The following is an 18,184-nucleotide window of genomic DNA, read 5'->3' on the forward strand; positions in this document are numbered from 1 at the left end:
TTTGGAATAAAAATTATGTTTATAGGAATATTGAATAATTGAAATTTTTTTTTTTGAAAAATTGATAATGACGGCAATGACAGAAATAAAGAGAGGGGGGAAATGGAATACAATTTGTGCACTATACAATGACACATTTTCCTGATTTCTTTTTCAATTTTTTCTTCGAATCCTGTTTTTTATATGTATGCTTCTCTGATTTAGTATGAGAAGAACCAGTAAACGTTTTCTTAGATCTTTCAGAGCTCTCTTGAGATCTCGAGTGTACTCTCTCTTTCTTCGTGGAAGTCTTCTCATCGATGTTAAATGCAGGATTGTTTGATACATGTTTTTGATCCTTTCTTGAGTGCATGTTTGGAGCAGTTCCAGATGGTGAACTTACATTATTTGTTGCTACATTTTCTTCGATGGCCATTTTTTTATTTTCCTCCTGACACTTGGCTCTTTGTAGTTTATCCGGTTCATATGCTACGATCTGCACTGCTTTTTCGAAAACTTGTCTAACACCATTCTGTGTAGCGGCAGAACACTCGCAATAACCCATAAATCCGTTGTCCTTTACAATTTTATCAATTTCTTCCTTTGATACAAATTGTTGGTTCTGGTCACGTAGTTTCTGTATCTCACTCTCGTCATCTCTGAGGTCAGACTTAGTACCCACTAGTAAGATAGGGTACTTCTTGTAGTTCAAGTAAAGGTCCGACGACTCAATACCGGAGACACGTTTCAACTCTTGGAACCACTTATCTATCACGTTTTTGAAACTTGTGGGTTCTGACACGGAGAAACATATCAGGAATATATCGGTTTGTCGGTAGGAAAGCGGTCTCAGCCTGTCGTACTCCTCCTGTCCCGCGGTATCCCACAGGTTCAGTCTAAATATCTGTCTCTTCAACGCACCGTTAGAGTCGGTGCCTCCTGTAGAGAACGAGGAGGTAGAGGAAGAGAGGGTATCGCCTTCGGCAAGTGGTTTCCGTCTACTAGAGTTACTATGCTTGAACACCGGTGTGTTCTGGTCCACAAATACTGAGGATGCACCGCCTGTGGTGGTACTGCTGCTCGTATTAGTAGGATTGTTCGATAGAGGGATAGGAGGCTGTAATGCCAGAGTTGTAGTATAATTATCAAAGACTGTTGGGACATAATCTGTAGGGAAAGTGTTTGTAGTATAAGATATCAGAAGCGATGTCTTACCTACAGCACCATCACCTATTACAACACATTTTATAGAACGCATCGTTATGTTTGTTTGTTTGTTTGTTTTTTCGTCTTGATATGTTGTAGCAATTGGAATTAGTTTATCGGTTTTTAGTATCCCATATATATAACTTTTTAAAAAAAAAAAAAGAATAACATAAAATACTTTGAAGATATTAATATTAATATTATATATAGCGAAGTGAAATAAAATGAAGTAGAATAAAACAAAAAGATTTTCATTAAATATTCTATGCTCTAAATTAAATTTCTAGTTCTAGAATACGATTACGTTATTAGAAGATTATAAGAAAAAGAAAGAAGAGGAAGTGGTTGAATTGAATAGGAATTTCTGTGGGTTCGTTTTTTGTAGGGGTGTTTTACTCTGTGTATACAAATTGATTTTCACCACATAGAGGTTATCTCTATCTCTTTCTGCTCTCTCTCTCTCTCATTTTTTTTATATATTGTTGTAATTGCTAATTGAGATCGGGTGTGCATATTTCTGCAGCCTTGTCTATGCTCGAGAACTCAAAAAAGAACATTTCTTTCTTTTTTATATATATATTTTTTAAAATATAAGAAAAACAAAAAAAGAAGCTGTTGTGGACTTCCCGTCGGAAACTTTGTATCATATCATCGGCCTCCCATCAATTTTTTTTTGGTTACTGCGCAGAAGCTTCCGTAGCGTCCTGTTCATTTTTTTATTATCTATGTTTACTTCTCATCTCCCGATGTAATTTTTTAATTCAGAGAAAATGTTCTATACATTTTCTATTCTTCCCACCTGTTGAATAATGAACAACACGGCAAGTACTGTTGACGTATATTTGCCTTCGCTTGTTCTTCTTTGAAAGAATTACGAAAGAAAGAAAAAAAAAAAAAAAAAAGGAGGAGTTGAAAGAGAATCTCTACCCGACGGAACGAAGCTTAGAAATTCAGGAAGAAATAAAAAAAAAAGGGGGGGGATGAAAGAGTAGAGGGAGAGAAGAGTAGAGATTCAAACCAAAGAGAGATCTACTAATTGGCTCTTATGGGCCCTTTAAGTTTTTTCCAAATAAGGAATAAGGTGATTGGCTGTGGCACGGGGTTTTCAGTATGAATAACAAGCTAAATCCAACTGTACGACTACTAGAGAAAAAAAGAAAGCTGAGCAATTAGAGAAAAAAAAAAAAAAAAAAAAAAAAAAAAACCTTAAAAAACCGGTATCTCCTTCTGCCGTTAACAAAATTAACGACAGATAAATTAAATAAAAGAGAACAAAAAAAATGCACTGAGAATGTGTGGCTAAAAAAAAAATGTTTACAATGGTTTATGCAGGGGGGGGGAGGCTGGAAAAGAAATAATTGCATTTATAAACTATTGCGGGTAACTCCACAGCTGTACTTGATTTTATTTATTTTTAAAAAAAAAAAGCTTATTCATGGGGGGTGACGTCAATAAGAACCAAAAATAAAAATAAAATATAACAATGGGGCATTTTCAATGATAAGAAGCCCTACTTAAAACCACAAAACGCCTTTTATTTCTTATATCATCATGACATTGTAAGAATATATGCAATTGTAAGAATATATGCAATTGTAAGAATATATGCAATTGTAAGAATATATGCAATTGTAAGAATATATGCAATTGTAAGAATATATGCAATTGTAAGAATATATGCAATTGTAAGAATATATGCAATTGTAAGAATATATGCAATTGTAAGAATATATGCAATTGTAAGAATATATGCAATTGTAAGAATATATGCAATTGTAAGAATATATGCACTGTAGCCCTCTTCGCCTTCCTAGGTATTATATAAAAACTGCACGAGCCACCATCATTTTTTGTTTTTTGTGACTGTCCACATCCTTACACCCAAAGAATTTTTTTTTTGGTATCGCCTCTTTCTTTCATGTTTGTATTTTTATTTCACTTACATATCCCGTGAAGGAAAAAAACAAAATAGAAAAAATTGAAAAAAAAAATACAAGAGCAAACCGCTATATCTCCGTATTGAAATCCGGGTATCCCCTTTTTGGGAAATATTTTTTTCAATTTATTTCTGTTACCCGACGCAAACATTTTTGGTGGAAACAGAAAAAAAATTTTTTATTTTTTTTTTCAATGAGATACTTTAATTGATATATCTATTGTATTATCTTTATTTCTTATTTTATGTTTGTTATATATTAATACAAAAAGTAAAAAAAAAAGACTCAACGATTCACAACTATAAACAATGGTCTCCTTGATTTCTAAGAAGAGAAAGCTAGTCGCTGACGGTGTCTTCTACGCCGAATTGAACGAATTCTTCACCAGAGAATTGGCTGAAGAAGGTTACTCCGGTGTCGAAGTCCGTGTTACTCCAACTAAGACTGAAGTTATCATCAGAGCTACCAGAACTCAAGATGTTTTGGGTGAAAACGGTAGAAGAATCAACGAATTGACCTTGTTGGTTCAAAAGAGATTCAAGTACGCTCCAGGTACCATCGTTCTATACGCTGAAAGAGTCCAAGACCGTGGTTTGTCCGCTGTTGCTCAAGCTGAATCCATGAAGTTCAAGTTGTTGAACGGTTTGGCTATCAGAAGAGCCGCTTACGGTGTTGTCAGATACGTCATGGAATCCGGTGCTAAGGGTTGTGAAGTCGTTGTTTCTGGTAAGTTGAGAGCTGCCAGAGCTAAGGCCATGAAGTTCGCTGACGGTTTCTTGATCCACTCCGGTCAACCAGTTAACGACTTCATTGACGTCGCTACCAGACACGTCTTGATGAGACAAGGTGTTTTGGGTATCAAGGTTAAGATCATGAGAGACCCAGCTAGAAACAGAACCGGTCCAAAGGCTTTGCCAGACGCTGTCACCATCGTCGAACCAAAGGACGAAGAATTCGTTGTTACCCCAACTGTCAGAGACTACCGTGCTCCAGAAGAGCAAGCTCCAGCTGCTGAGGAACCAGTTGAAGCTGCTGCTTAAATTGTAGATTAAACCAAAAGAAAATAAACTAATATAATATATAAAAGTCTTTCTTTAAGTAAAATCTATAATTTAAACTAATCTTCATCCTTTTTTTTAAAAAAATAAAAATTGTAATAGTAATTCAAGTCTTTATGGTAAAGTTAAAATATATTATTTATCCTCGGTTTTGAAGTTTAAATTAAAGTATAGTGATTTATTTATTTATTATATTTTTTTAATTTTTTTTGTTAACTTATTTACATGTTGAATATTATAATGAGAACAAGTATGTGCATGTCATGTCATTTTTTTCTTTCTTTTGGAATTACGAAACAAGAAAAGGAAAAAACTACCATTTGTAGGAGCTACCTGGAACACCACGAACAGGTCTGTCAGCCAGTTGAACCCATGGCTTTTTCATTTTTTCTTTCAACTGCTTTTCGTACTCTAGTCTCTTCTTAGTGACACTATGAGTTTTCAAAATACATCTCACATGAATACTTCTATGCCTAATAATACCAATCCGACCTCTACCTTTGTACTCAATTCTCTTCTTTAACCATCCATCGTTACCAGACCATATTTGAGAGATGTATAGATCATCGGCATTAAGACCTAGCCTTTCACCATCCTTAATACCCTTCTGTAGTAATTCCGCGATGTCGCGAGCAATCTTCTTATCTGAAAAATGGCATTGGGTAATGGCTTTCTTAACATCTAACCCACTGAGCATTCTCAACAGATGAATCGCTTTCTTCGTGGAGTATTTCAATCTGTATGATCTTAGGTACACAGAGGGTTCTAAGGCCTCCAATTCCTGTTTGGTTAACTTTAGCTGGAACTTCTCCTTGGTTTCTGGTATAGTAACCACAGTATCCTTCTTGTAAAATCCACCATTAGCTTTACAATTCAATTCGTATACCTGTCTCTTCAAAGGTGACAGCAACAATTCTGGTGCAAGCGCTTCCTTTTGGTGCTGATCCCTGATGAATTTCTGTAAAACCTCATCATTCTCAAATGTAACATCATCCTTATTTACTTTTATCTCACCAGAGTCATCTGTAGATTTAACGGCCGCTTCTAATCTGTTCGAAACCTTCGTTGGGTCATTAGAATCGGCATCTTTCACTGTTGAGTCCGTTATAGAACCAAATAAAGATTGGTTAGCGCTCTTGTTGTTTAACCACACAGATGAACTGTTAAGAAATCTCTTATTCGTAGTTCTGGAGCCCCTTATAGGCCTTATTATGCTTCGAGCAACTATCCTCGACCAAGGAAACATACTCTGAAATTCTTTGTTACCAGTTGATTCAGGTTTTGAGCTCACTAACAAAAAGTCTCCTCGATCTACCTTCGCACCGTGAAATATCTAATTTAGTGCAACAGATAATCAGTTCTTACAATGAAAGATTGGGTTATAATGGAAAATATTATGAACTCTACCTTTACATTAACCCCAGTGACAACTTTCTGAAAAAAAGAATATATAGAGAGTGCAATATATAAGGAGGGTAACTATCAAATAGTCCTTCTAGGATGATATCGCCAGAACATATTTTGTAAGTACTAGTATTAGAATAATCACTAACAAGTAAAAATATATCTTATAAATAAGTGGTATTTGTAGTCTATCAGTAAATAAAATAGGAGAAATTACATCTAACAAGTAAAAAAGATAAAAAAGATAAAAGGTATTCATATAATAAAAGAATGGGTATCAACTAAAACCTTGTTGAAATAGAATACAATGTTGTATAGTAAACATAATATCAGAGAATTGGCATAAGAGACTTTCTTTTGAGATGAAGATTCAAAAAAAATAAAAAATAAAAAATAAAAAAAGAAGAAGAAAAAGGTGATATAATTAAGTTATATTATTATATTATCTCCCTTAAGTACCCGGTAGATGGAATATTATTCTGTCTGCGAGACTCGTCGCCATAGGCAGGTCCTAAGTGTAAAGTTGTACTAGATTGTAGAGAATCATTCAACTGGCTGTCATCAGAAGACAAACCTGAACTAGACGATACGTAGGAAAATCGTAAATGGTAATCTTCACTCCCCACAAGAGGAGGGGTATTATTGGTGTTATAGTTGATGGTATTGTTGTTTACTTGTCCAGCAAAATTTTTTCTCTGTGGAGGGACAGGTGGTGGAATCCTGCGATCAAAGTCGAATTCATCTTTAAATGGATTGGAATTATCTTTTTCGACAATTGATTTCCTATTGAATCCAGTCCATTGTTCCTTTTTCTTCCTCTTAAAAAAGATGAACCAAATAACTAGAGTACATAGAATTAACCCCCCAACACTGCCGACGACACTGCCTGCAATAGTGCCAGCATTAGATTTTTTTGTGGGTGTACCATCATTGCTATTGTTATCAATAGCACCTGACAACCAATCCTTATAAAAGTGTAAGTTTGTTGTTACCACTCCAGTAGGCTTGGTAAAGCTATAGGAATTAGCTAAGTTAAAAGCAGTAGTTAAGGGTAAAGCAGTGGTAAATGACGTACTACTGTCTGTAATGTCAAAAGTTTGCGTGTATTCGTAATAAATTGAATTTCCAATAATTTGCGATTTGATGGCGACATCACTAGACTCAGTGGTAGAAGCTGAAGTGATTTCGGTAGTTGAGGAAGTTTCACTGCTTGAGTATTCTTTGGAATAAGAAGAAGTTATTGTTGAAGAGTCAGCAGAACTATATGATGATAACACATCATTAGAACTATTTATTACATTTGAAGAGGAAAATAATGAACTAAAAGGAGTCTGTGAAGAGGATAGTATGCTGCTTTTTGGTGCTAAAGTTGTGGTGTTGAAAATTCGGTCATTAGAGCTTGATGAAGAAAAGGTAGAGGTTGAGTTCAAAAAAGGTAATGGACTTGTTGATACCAGCATACTAGATGACGGTATATTTATACTGCTAGACAGAATTTCAGAAGAGGTGAGTGTAGGTGAGGAACTACTCCAGATTGACAAACTAGAATCATAAATGGATGTATTGAAAGGTTCAATATTATAGGAGGTCTCTGTGATATTGTTAGACTCCGTGCTATAGTAAGGTTCAGTAAAATTGTTAGACTCGGTGTTGTAGTACGATTCTGTAATGTTCGATTGTATCTTTGAGTACGTTGGAATTGACGAGGAATATGAAGTCACTGAAGAAGTAGGAACAATTGATGGGTTGATATCAGGTATAGAACTAGAATTAGATGGTGGAGTAGAACTTAATTTAACTGGTGTAGTTGATATTGTTGGAATTGGGTTGGTTGACGTTGGAGATATGCTTGTAGGTATTAATGTTGAGGATGCTTCATCAATGGAAGTTGAATTTGAGGAGGATGGTAACTCTATACTCTTATCTGAAGTGCCTACCGATGGCAGACTGGACACTGTGGACGTCTGTAGCAATTTAGTTGTGGAAAAGGGAGAGCTTGAGGTCGGATATTCGGTTGATAAATGTTGATCTGTAACAGTATTATTCTCACTACTCCAGGTATTTGAGTTAGTGGCATCTTCTTCTGATATAGAGGAGAGAGTTCCTTGATTAGCACTTGATATAGATGAAGGATATATTTGTGGTGTGTTCATAAGGGAGCTTTCACCATTTATATAGCCTGATCCCTTCAGTGCTGAGGCAAAAGGAGAAACAAATGTAGAATTCTGCATTGTTATATCAAAAACTTTGGATTGTGACTGTTTGTTTTTATTGTGATTTAATAAATTTTAATTTTTTTTTATCGTTTTGACTTGTTTTCTTATTATTCAAAGGGAGAGCCAATATGTGTTTCTATATTTAGATTTTAATTGATCTAGAAATCAGAAAAATTTTTTATTTTTCCTTCTACTTTCAAAGCTTATCAGATCTTATTATTTTTTTTATCGTATTATTTCTGTTTCCTCATATATAAAAATATAGTTCAGGATTATAAGTCGGATACTATACTTGTTATTTATTTAATGATTAGAAACAATGGTACTCCCACCTGCAGCAATAAAGAAAAAAACCATGGATAGGAAAAAATTCTCCTTCTGCACGAGTCTTTGTTGACACATTTTATGATGTTTTCATGGTTTCTTGGGCTTCTTTTTTTAGGACCCTGAAAAACGCAGCCCAGATCTTTTTATTATTTTCCACCCCCTCATTCTTCCCTTCTCTCCACGGATTTCTCTGTGGCCTTCTCTTTTTTCCCCTCCCGAGAAAACGCGTACTTTTTCTTTTGGACGTTGCCACTAATAATTATTTTTTTTCCACTTGATTTACCTACAACTTATTCTGTGCCTACAACGCACAACTAGATGTAAACATTTATGTGTTTATTATCTTTCGGTTTTTCCGAGTTTTGCTCAGACCGTTTCTGTGGGCATAAAAGTTCAGTTGGAAGATTTTGTTATTCATTTTCTTTCTTTTTTTTATTCGTCTTACATTGAATGCTAATAAGTCATATTCAATGGAGATAGACGGTTTGTAAATAAATGACGTGGTTATTAAATGTAGAGATAATATTTAGTGGCATATCTTTCTTTTTTTGTAATTATATGATTAAAAGAAAACATGTGAAAAATATTCTATATGCTATTGTACAGTTATTAAGTTGACATATTATTGCTATTTTCCTAGCATTCTTGGCCGGAATTGCTTATGGTATTTTTTTTAACAGTTGTTTTTTTGTTAATTTTTCCCTAATCGAATGTGGTCTTCTTACCTTGGGATTCAACAATTGCTGCAGAGGCTCTTTGTGCGGATTTCAATGCAATACTACTTTTAACACGATTGTTAGATTCAACATGAGGTCTATGGGCTCTTGGTTTTCTTGGTTCTGAGATTTGTGGTCTACTGGTAGCGACTGGTTGGGTGTTTGGTAAATCGAAGCTCTTTCTTTCACGTGTATCAGTTTCTGGTCTTTTTCTTACCTGTCTTTTACTTCTATCTTCACCAAATTCCATTCTTAGTGGCCTACCAGCAATCTTCCTACAGGTTTTATCCTTAAGAGCATTAGTGGCACCTTCTTCGTTTTTGAAGTCAACGAAAGCAAAACCTTTACATTTACCACTGTCTTGGAAAGTAGCCATACGAATCTTAATGATTTCACCACAATGTTGGAAATGTTTCCTCAGTAGTTCATCGGTGGTATCAAAGGATAAGTTACCAACAAAAAGAATCCTGGAAGGTGGGTTCTTTGACATGGAGATTAAATCTGTCTTGTCTGGTCTACCGTCATAACTCTTAGAGTCCTTGATCAACAAGTTTCTACCATTCAATTGCGTTTCGCTCAACTTAATCACGGCGTCCATATGTTCCGGTTTTGCGAAGTCAATATAACAGAAACCTTTATTCTTAATTTTCTTTCCATCATTCTTAGCTAGTGGTAGGTTTACTCTCAAGAAATCTTCTTCTTTTAATTCGAATTCGGTATCTTTTGTTTTACCGATGATGTATCTCATAACTTCTTCTTTGGTGGTGTCAAAGGATAGATTACCGACCCAGACACCATACTTCTTTACCTTTTCTTTCTTCTTCTCCGTGTTCTCATCAGTCTCACTCTTCTTATTCTCCTTTTCAGCAGTTTCCTTGTGGAACTCTTCAACAGATGATGGGTCGATATTGAACTTCTTGTTTAATTCTTCTAGAGTGATCTTACCTCTTCTCAATAGACGCTTCTGTTTCTTGGACAATGGCATTTGTCCAGCTAAGTCGATCTCAATTTCATCTTCGGCCTTTCTTTTCTTTGTAGGGTCAGCTAGAGCTTGTTGCACTTTTTCATCTTGTTGCACATTATCATCTTGTTGCACTTTTTCACTGTTCTCAACAACAGGCTTTACTACAGTTTCTGATTCAGTCATCTTTATTTTTGATAATTATAATACTGTGTATTTTGCTTTCCTTTATTTTACTGCACAGGTAATACTAATTGTATAGTGATTGTGTATTTATAGTAACTATTAATATAATATTGCGATTTTCTGTGATGCTCATCGCATCGCTTCGCAAATTTTACACTCTCAATAAAAAAAAATTTTCGGTGCGGGTTACGTAAAAAAAGAAAGAAATGAAATTATAATCAATCATAAGTATTTGGTAAAAGCTGTGATGTAGACAATTGAGTTAGTTCTTTTATTTATTAATTGGAATATTTATTAATTTTCTACTTCATATTAGTTCTTTTTTTATTTAATACCTTAAATTAAATACAATTAGTTATTAACATTAGGGCTTCAATGTTCTAGAATAGCAAAAAAAAAAAAGTTATAACAAAAGATTAAGAAGCACAAAAATCTGGTCATAGGAAACAGCAGATAATTAAAAACAAGTTTTTGATTTTAGAATTTTTTTCCCTTTTTTTTTTTTAGTGAAAAAGTAATACATTCAATTTTAACGGGGAGCAAAGAATTTCTTAACCTTTTTCATAAAGCCAGTTTCATTTGCCTTTGTTTGAGCAGGTGTGCCCTTAGCAGGAGTCTTCTTTGGTCTATTCTGGTTTGCAACTACTGGTTTCTTCTTCATTTCAGCCTGCTTCGTTTCTCCTCCCATTGTCTCTTGTTTCATCTCTTCCTTCATCTCTTCTTCTTCATTCATATCATTTTCCATTTTTTCTTCTTCTTTATCCATAACTGGACTTGGTTCTACAGAGTTCTCCATTGATTCGGTAATTGGGTTACCTTCAGCATCGAGAGGCACCACCTCTTGTGAAACCACAACTCGTTCACCAGTTTTCTTGTTAGTTCTTACCACTCTCTTGATCTTGAACCTACGTTTCTGTTCTCCAGTACCTTTCACTTCACTATCCGTTTCATTCACTAACACATCAGCACCGATGTCTGACTGTGTGATGTAATTATTGGTAGTGCCCATCTCGTTGGACTCGGTCTTGTAAGCATCGCTAGTCATCCATTGTCCATCGACAACAAACTTGAAGAACACCTTGTCATTAGAACTGAAATCTACAGGAACATGAACATGAAACTCATTGGCAGTCTCATTATATTCAAGCTTATGTTTGCTTTGCCATCCATCAAAATCACCAGTAACTATCACTTCATTAGGTGTCTCTTCACCTTCCTTTACACGCCAAATAAATACAGTCTCGACCATTTTCTTTGTTGTTTTTATTTGTGTATTGTTTTTTTTTTTTGGTTTGTCTTTATTTTGTATATAAATTAAATAAGTTAGGTTAAAGCATTGTCTCCTATGTAGAAAAAAAATAAATATAAGAATAGGAATAAATTTTTACGAGCATCTCAACTTATATACATCCTTTTTCTCCCTTTGTCAAAGAAGAGTGTGTATATATATTAGTAAATAACGGATTTTAAAGAAAAATAAGTTTGGTCGGGTTTGATTTTTTTTTGTGGTGGGTTGTCTGATACAGTGTGTTCTTCCCCTTAGTGTTCCTTTATATTCAATCCCTCCCCCGTCCGCCCAAAGATTTTCAAGAGAGAATGGCTTAATATCTTTCCATATTTGGAATTGTTTTTTCATCTTAAAATATTTTCTTGGTTAGCTTAACATTTACCCCTCTCTCTGCTGTCTCTGCTGTCTCTGCTCTCTCGAGTGCCTGTTTCTTACGCGTTTATTATTATTGTTTTTGGTTAAATCCAGGAAACATTGTCTTTTTACATAATAACCCCCGTACATAAAGAAAAATACGCGTTTTTTATATTTATTTCTGAGTGTACGCTTTTTCTTAGCTTTGGGTTTTATATCATCCACCCCCTCTACCTCTCTACTCTACGTTCTAAGACACTTTAGAGATTGAATAAGGTTACATAAATTTTTAATATTGCAATTTACGCAAGTTACTTGTACGCAGATCTCTGAGGGGAGATTTTTAGTATCTATTTCAAAATATAAAAAGATGAAAGAAAAATAAAATAAAAAAAAAAAAAGGGGTGGGGGGAATAGCGTGTTTCTAAAAACACCTCGATACAGTAAATATTGAGTTTGTATAACATAGTGCAATACCATAATGCATTTGGGGCAATACTATAATGTATTCTGGCATATACAGGAAGGTTAGTTGGGAATAAGGCATTAGGACAAATTGATAATTACAGTAGGTATGCAATATAGTGTATGCAAAATCAATGTCATCACACAGCTTGTAGGTTACCAGAGTCTTCTTAGTAGTAGTGTGTATTGTATTAGTTATATATTGGTCTTTTAAAACGTATGTTAGTTCTCTACTAACACCTCAATATTGTTAATCGTGTATAGTTATAAGAAGCTACACTTAAACGTTACCCGGATGTGTGAAGATGAAATCTAGCTGGTATTATTTATTTTTTTTTTAAGGTATTTTTGGAAATAAAAACAATGGGAAATGAAAAAAAAAAAAAAATGAGGACTTCGATCTTCTTTGGGCGGCTAAAATTCTGTAACTTTAACGTCGGCGGCTAATTTCTACAGTTATATATAATTGACTTTATAGTGGTTTTTTTACTTTTTTTTTTCCTCTTTTTTCTATATGGTTTTGGTACAGCAGACAAATATGGAAGAGTACTGGAAATATAAACGATGTATTGAATGTAGAGATGAGGTTGGTGATCTCTGGGTTTCTGAAACACGAGATGTTGTGGAGTGGGTGGTTGGTGGTGAGTGTGTGCGGAAGTTCGTGTTCAAGGGGAAAGGCGCAGTAGTACGAGCTGGGTTTACTACTTTTGAGCACATGACATGTACTGCACTTGTGATAGTGCTAAGAGATCTGGCACATGTGTACTTGTTAGCTGCTAGGGAAACGGCCGATAACGAAGGGAAGTACCATAATGGTGGTGGTATAATGACAACGGGAGAGTCCACTACTGTATGTTTTCCCTTCCCGGTAAAAGATGCGTTCATGTATCGTAATGGTGTCATCCTGGAGAGAGATCGGTTATTTGATCTAAGTGAAGATGGTAGTTCTGTGGGCTATAGCAATCGTAAAGGTAGTGCTAGTAAAGACAACAGTAACGATAACCAGATTGAGAACGAAAAGCATGATGATAATTTGGATAATATTCACGACTATAAAACTAAAATTATTAACAGCAATGGTATGGGACTTGATGTTGAGTCTCTAATGAAACAGAAATATATAACTCTATCAGATCCGATGGCACCGTTCGGTACTCTTGTTTTCGCTAACGAAGAAGAAGTTGGTGTAGCTATAATGGGTAGTAAAAGGAAAATGCTTTGGGATCAGGATGAAAAGGACTCTTATGAAACTCAGAACTCAACGGGATTGTTTGTGAAGAAGAAAAGAAGAACTGAATCACCACTGGACTTGACTGCACAAACAAGAAGTCCTCAAAAAAGAAAACAATTTCTTGGCCACGATGGCCTAAAAATGGTCTTATTTCCAGCAGATGAAAATCATAATATAACTGTGTTATTTGATCCACATAAATTTAATTTACAGTTCTATTATACGAGAATCATGGATAATAAATCCAAAGCAGAACGTAATTTGCTGAGAAATAAAGGAATTGCAGGTGCTGGACACTTTGCAAAAAAGTGGGAAGCAGATGACGCTAATAATAGTAATAATGCAAATATTACAAATAATAATTATAGTAGCAATAATAATGGTCTGCTTGTCCCAACTCTAAATATCCAAGGGAAAAGACACTTGAGTAATGCAAGTACTGAAAGCAGATTACCATCGATTAATTCTGGAAATCATAATTTTCACCTGAGGAAATCGTCTCACTTTAATAGACGAATTCCTTCAATTATGACACCTGTTGCAGAGATGGCGTTAAGATCTCCAGCAACTAATTTATTTGAACAAGATATGGGGCTGAATCCGAACTCGTCCGGAATTAATTCTAAAAGATCAGCCTCCGCTACATTAGATAGAATGGGAAGCACACACAATGATCTAATCCAAGTAAATCTTAATGGAGGATTGAGAATACCTTCGACGAATACAACAACTAACATAAACGATATAGTGGAGAATTACCCCAAAGATGCTATATTAACTAAAATATCTACTATAGATCTACCAAGTTCGCTCCGACCAAAAGACCCTAATGTTAATAATATTAAATGTTTTCCTGTAAGGTATCACGATAGCGAAGGTGTTATTATTGTTGACGCTACAAAGCACTATTGTAAATTGTGGACAATTGAACTGATACCTGAGATTCTGAACTCTCGAGTATTTCAACTATCTGGCGATTCGCCACAAAATATGATCCAACTAAGGAACTTATCTCAAATTAATTGGGAAGAAACCTTTGATGTTATTCCAATCGATGAAGAAAATAATAATTTATGTTTTAGAGGGTGTGTTGCGTTACTTTGTCATGGATTCGTAAGAATGGTTAATCCCTTTCTTGATTTATATTCTCCCTCACTCAGTCGTTATTCGGAAATTTCGTCAGCTATGAAAGTCTCGAGTACAATCTCCAACACTTTCTCTGAGGACTTTTATTTTGCAATCTCAAAATGTCTACCGAGCATACAAAGTAATATGATGGCACATATATTTAAATCTCTAAGTCTTATATGTCCCGCTAAGTTTTTCCAGGTCTTTGTCTTTCAATGGTACTTTGTTCTTGGAAAAATAGCGAAGTGCTCTCAAAATCACATAGATTGTGAAAACCAAGCCTTTGAGAATGTACTAATATCTCTTATCAAAACCCCGGATTATCCACAATGTATGAAACAGCTCATTGATATTAGGCTAAAAGAAACCTTATATATAATGGAAGTTGAAAATATTCTGCCCAAAATTGTTATGGGTTTACATCTGTTACGAGAGGAATATCTATTAGATGTTTATAGAAAGAAGGATATTGAAAAGCTAGGTTTTTTGGTCAAATTTTTAACTACGATTCTCAGGTGGCCAAAAGCATGGTCACAGTATTATGCTGATTATGAATTGAATGGAGAACACCTATCCTATATTCATAAATTTTCCTCTTTAAATAATGAAAATTATGTGAAGCCATTAGATGAGCCTACATCGATTTTGAAATCTTTATCTAGCTTAAGCTGCGAAGATTCCAGAGCAATTGTCCCATTTATTGAGTTTTCAAGATTGGTTGAAATGGATTCCAACGTCGATATTGAAATTACCCCAAGGACATACAAGATAACAAGATTATATGAAATATTGAATACTGGTGAATTGACACATACACAACTATTGAAAATACTAACAGAATTCAAAATTACTAGAAAGGAGTTAGAATCCTTTCCTCCCGGAATTTTACTTCCCTTAAAGAAAGCATTAAATGAGATTGAAAATAGCTTTTCACAAATTGATCCTACAATAGATGTGGATATAATATCAAGAGAAGACATCAGCAGGTATATAAAGATATTAAATGGCGATAAGAAGAACTATTCAACAAGTGCTACTAAGAAGAGTATAAATGATAACCTTGGAAATGATAAGCCTACAACTTCTAAGACTATATTATCTATTTTGTCGGAAGTAATATTGAGTGCTGGCTATGCCGCCAATGAAAAATCCTCTATATTGGGAAACCCTGAACAACATGAGGATATGGATGAAGGTAATTCGTTGAAAAAGAACTCTGAATTGATCTTCTCAGAAGATAAAAGGTTTAACGAAGTTCTATCATTATTATCCTTCAGTAAGGTTCAAAATGTTCCGTTTGTTACTAGGGAAACTGAGTATACCAAGATTCTCACGCAAAAGAAGCGATTTGCAGAGATCTTTGCACTGAGGTCATGCGCGCAAGGTATAGGGTGGGGTGCAGTGGTCTACTCCACTGAAAAACCACTATCAACTCAGAAGTGGTATATAAATGATATTAATTTCTGTACTTCTTTCCCAGATAAAACAAAGATAAAGGTCGAGAAGGAACAAATAAATAAGGAATTTTTGGAATGGGGTAAGTTTCATTCAGGAGTAAGTTCTGGTCTGAAAATTTCTAAAAAGACAAAAGGGATCAGTGGTAGCTGGATTGCATTTAATAAACCGAAAGAAGTAAACGCCTCACATGCAGGTTTTTTGTTAGGATTGGGATTGAATGGTCATTTAAAAAATTTGGAAGAATGGCACATATACAATTACTTGAGTTTGAAAAGCACATATATTGGTATTGGGCTTTTGTTGGGTATGTCTTCAAGTATGAAAGGATCTATGGACCTCACATTAACTAAAATCTTGAGTATTCATGTTGCTGCACTGCTACCTAAGGGAGCTAATGATTTAAACATTGATATTAAAGTTCAGACTGCTGGTTTGGTAAGTTTGGGACAGCTGTTCTTACGTTCACGTCATAAAAAGATGACTTCCCTGCTTATCGATCAGTTAAGTTCATTGGTGTCGATAAATGAGGAGCTGGTGGCTGATGAAGGTTATAGGATGGCCGCTGGTATCGCTATCGGTTTGATAAATCTCGGTGCCGGTCCAACATTAACTGAACATGAAAAGCATGAAAGCCCTGTTGAAATCGACGAGTATGATTCTGATACCAATTTTGTACTACCAGAGGATAGTGATGCAAATTCCTATGAGTTAATTTCGAATAAGCTTCTGGAGTTCATATGTGATTACCATGACGCTGAAATGGATTGGTTGCCACAAAATTCTCAGATAGGTGCTTGTTTAGCAATAACATTGATGTTCCTGAAAAGTGGAAATAAAAAAATAGCAGAACAAGTAGCAGTAAGTACTGAAGACATTAGAGGACAATCAAACTGTAGACCAGAACTGATAATGTATAAGGAGTTTGCTTACCATATGATTATGTGGGATACTATACAAGACTCTACAGAATTTCTAATGAGAGGGATTCATTTTGAAGCTTCAGGTGAGATGACGTCCGACAAACTTCCTATATATTATGCTATTGCTGGTAGGGTATTATCTCTTGGTATAAAATTTGCATCAACGGGAAGGAAGTCTCTAAAAAAAATGTTCTTAACCTTAATTGATAAGTTGGTCCGCTTCTATCAGTATCCAGGAAAAAATACAGTTGATTTTAAGTTAGTTATTCTTTCAGTAAACGTTCTTATTAACACCTTGCTTGTCTCAACTAGCATGGTAATGTGCGCTACAGGAGACCTTGATGTATTTCGAAGACTGCGCTATTTTCATGAGGTTGTTACTGGCAAAGATTCATGTCAATATGACTACGTTTTTAAAAGTGACGGCTTCGATGATAAAAGCTATAACAGGGACAACGAAACTGAGAATCCGGTAGGTAACGGACTGGGAATTATAGATCCAGCAATAGACCAGGAACCTGGAGCAGATGATTTAGGATTGCCAAGCGAGAATCATAATGATTCTGAGAATCAATATTCAAAGTTCATAGCCACCAGTTTATCAATGGGTTTTTTATTCCTCGGATCAGGTCAATATGCATTGAAGAATAATGAATTAGAATCTCTGGCCTATTTAATAATATCTGTCCTACCCACTTTTCTGCCACCTTATCCCCTACAGGAATTGAAACATTTCTGGAGTTTAGCAGTGGAACCGAGGTGTTTATTAGTCAGAGATGCTTTAACTAATGAACCAGTTTTAGACCTTGAAATAGTACTTACTTCTAAGGATCCATACACCACAAATCTTGATACTGAAACGTTACGGACACCATGTCTATTGCCAGATATTAGTAGGATCAAATCTATATCTGTCATATCTAGTGAATATTTTCCTCTTGAATTAGTGTTCACTGATGAATTTCCAGCATCAAAGTATTTCATTAATGGAACCATACTTTATGTTCAGCCTAGAAATCATGCCGTAAATTTACCCAATAGCGGTTTTTATCATGGTTCTTATGCAAGTACAGACGTTGAATTCTTGTTAAAGAAGAAAATAAGCTCGAATACCGAAGAGTCATCCAAAAAATCCTTTTCATGTAAATTACTTGGTAGGTTAGATCTTGATAAAAACTATCTCAACGAAACAAGAAATGAATTTGAGAACGTTTCTCACGGTTGGGAAACTATGAATGATAACCTGTCGCTAATATATAAAAGTAGGATCCAACCGGCAGATATTGATGATGAATTATCAGTTTGGTGGAGCTTGCAAGACGCCCAAAAGTAATATTAATAAAATAAGTT

General features: G+C 35.0%; 7 protein-coding genes across 7 annotated transcripts; 2 read left to right on the forward strand and 5 right to left on the reverse strand.

Moving 5' to 3' along the window:
* Window positions 1-121: 121 nt before the first annotated feature.
* On the reverse strand, window positions 122-1,237 carry RHO5 (Rho family GTPase RHO5; the record flags this gene model as incomplete). The annotated part of the gene is made up of 1 exon (XM_071054558.1): window positions 122-1,237. One exon carries the CDS (start codon window positions 1,235-1,237, stop codon window positions 122-124), a length of 1,116 nt encoding a protein of 371 aa, XP_070909251.1.
* A 2,193-nt stretch (window positions 1,238-3,430) lies between these two features.
* Window positions 3,431-4,162, forward strand: RPS3 (40S ribosomal protein uS3; the record flags this gene model as incomplete). Its single annotated transcript, XM_071054559.1, has 1 exon — window positions 3,431-4,162. The coding sequence occupies one exon, from the start codon at window positions 3,431-3,433 to the stop codon at window positions 4,160-4,162; it is 732 nt and encodes a 243-aa protein (XP_070909252.1).
* Window positions 4,163-4,493: 331 nt separating this feature from the next.
* On the reverse strand, window positions 4,494-5,426 carry MRPL22 (mitochondrial 54S ribosomal protein uL22m; the record flags this gene model as incomplete). The annotated part of the gene is made up of 1 exon (XM_071054560.1): window positions 4,494-5,426. One exon carries the CDS (start codon window positions 5,424-5,426, stop codon window positions 4,494-4,496), a length of 933 nt encoding a protein of 310 aa, XP_070909253.1.
* A 595-nt stretch (window positions 5,427-6,021) lies between these two features.
* TDA7 (Tda7p) lies at window positions 6,022-7,815 on the reverse strand (the record flags this gene model as incomplete). The annotated part of the gene is made up of 1 exon (XM_071054561.1): window positions 6,022-7,815. One exon carries the CDS (start codon window positions 7,813-7,815, stop codon window positions 6,022-6,024), a length of 1,794 nt encoding a protein of 597 aa, XP_070909254.1.
* A 1,014-nt stretch (window positions 7,816-8,829) lies between these two features.
* NOP13 (Nop13p) lies at window positions 8,830-9,990 on the reverse strand (the record flags this gene model as incomplete). Its single annotated transcript, XM_071054562.1, has 1 exon — window positions 8,830-9,990. The coding sequence occupies one exon, from the start codon at window positions 9,988-9,990 to the stop codon at window positions 8,830-8,832; it is 1,161 nt and encodes a 386-aa protein (XP_070909255.1).
* Window positions 9,991-10,519: 529 nt separating this feature from the next.
* Window positions 10,520-11,239, reverse strand: MDG1 (Mdg1p; the record flags this gene model as incomplete). The annotated part of the gene is made up of 1 exon (XM_071054563.1): window positions 10,520-11,239. The coding sequence occupies one exon, from the start codon at window positions 11,237-11,239 to the stop codon at window positions 10,520-10,522; it is 720 nt and encodes a 239-aa protein (XP_070909256.1).
* Window positions 11,240-12,635: 1,396 nt separating this feature from the next.
* APC1 (anaphase promoting complex subunit 1) lies at window positions 12,636-18,167 on the forward strand (the record flags this gene model as incomplete). Its single annotated transcript, XM_071054564.1, has 1 exon — window positions 12,636-18,167. The coding sequence occupies one exon, from the start codon at window positions 12,636-12,638 to the stop codon at window positions 18,165-18,167; it is 5,532 nt and encodes a 1,843-aa protein (XP_070909257.1).
* Between the last annotated feature and the right edge of the window lie 17 nt (window positions 18,168-18,184).

Source organism: Nakaseomyces bracarensis (assembly GCF_045282275.1).
Source record: "Nakaseomyces bracarensis strain CBM3 chromosome Unknown Scaff13_0, whole genome shotgun sequence".
NCBI classification, from domain to species: Eukaryota; Fungi; Ascomycota; class Saccharomycetes; order Saccharomycetales; family Saccharomycetaceae; genus Nakaseomyces; species Nakaseomyces bracarensis.